The sequence below is a fragment of the Carlito syrichta genome, unplaced genomic scaffold (assembly GCF_000164805.1).
Source record: "Carlito syrichta isolate Samal-C Ts95f unplaced genomic scaffold, Tarsius_syrichta-2.0.1 Scaffold314761, whole genome shotgun sequence".
Classification (NCBI taxonomy): domain Eukaryota; kingdom Metazoa; phylum Chordata; class Mammalia; order Primates; family Tarsiidae; genus Carlito; species Carlito syrichta.
Genome location: NW_007258857.1, coordinates 260,971 through 262,271, shown reverse-complemented (window position 1 = coordinate 262,271; position 1,301 = coordinate 260,971). Strand labels below are relative to the sequence as shown.

General features: G+C 37.4%; 1 protein-coding gene across 1 annotated transcript in view; it reads right to left on the bottom strand.

Moving 5' to 3' along the window:
• MAGT1 (magnesium transporter 1) overlaps positions 1-1,301 on the bottom strand; it is a 35,536-nt gene that overhangs the window by 8,256 nt on the left and 25,979 nt on the right. The window contains exon 7 of the mRNA XM_008071840.2: positions 689-752. Coding sequence (XP_008070031.1) covers positions 689-752 — 64 coding nt within the window. The remainder of the gene's footprint in view (positions 1-688; positions 753-1,301) is intronic.

Below are 1,301 nucleotides of genomic sequence, written 5' to 3'. Positions count from 1 at the left end.
GCAGGCTCAGGCAATCCACTCACCTCAGCCTCCCAAAGGCGCGGGATTACAGGCTGAGCCACTGAGCCCGGCTAGCATTCCATTCTTGCTTGGAGATCTAAGTCATTCAATTTTTAAGTACAATTTCTAAGTAGTCTCAAGTTACAACCAAGGTACAGAGCTTCAAATAAAGAGTTTTTACAGTAAAAAATCCCACATTTATCTTTTTTTTTTTTTTTACATTTTAAAGATGTGGGGTACAATTCCAGGTTAGGTGCATAACACATTTATCTTTACTTTGTAATTTCCAAGGAAACAGAACCCTGGGTGCATGTCACAGACCATACCTAATGTTGACACCCTTATACTTAGCCTATCAAAACGATGCTTCATTTAAATTTCACAGAAACCCAACCATCCTCCCAAATCCTTTAACAACTGTCTTTCCTTTGGTAAGATGTCTGATGGTTCTTCTAATGTGCAGTCTTCCTTGTATCAATAAGCCAATAAGCCTGGTTTTATAAATTGCAGGTCTCTCCCTGGTGGTATTTAGCTTACTGGGCTGGGATGGATGACATAGTATTAATTTTCAAAGGATATTATGACTTGCATTAAGAGAGCAGCTCCAACCAAATGCTGTAGAGAGAATGCTAGACTGTGAGAAAATAAATTAAAATACAATAACAAAGACTGATTGTAAAAAGGATACTAAACAGAAGAACAATGTGAGTTTCAGCTACAAACTGGGCTTGGCTGCTTCCATGGATATAATTCTAGAGGGGACAAAGACAAAATGGAATCATTAAATATACATTAAATTTGGGTATCCTAACCCTAAAATGGGATACTTTAAACCTTGTGAAGTTATTACTTTATCTGATATATGTAAGCATGTAACATGTTTTGGGTCATGGGCATTCATCAGTAAAAAAACTTTATTACTATAAAAATTACTACTGTATTATTTACTCTCTATTTGTCTTTTCGTTGCACTTATACTATTTTTTCAACAACAGAATATATGAGAAAACTAGTTTGGTTTTAGAGACAGGGTCTCATTATGTTGTCCAGACTGAACCCAACCTCCTGAGCTTAATTAAGTATTCCTCTTGCTTCAGCCTCCCAAGTAGCTGGACAACAGGCATGCACCACCATACCTTGTTGATAAAACTAGTATTTAAGTGTACAAGGCCATGAGGTACAATAATATAGACTCCATGAAAACAGGGATCACATTTTTCTTTCTTTTTTTTTTGAGTTGTAGTCTCACTCTGTCGCCCAGGCTGGAGTGCAGTGGCACACTCATGGTCACTGCAGCCTCA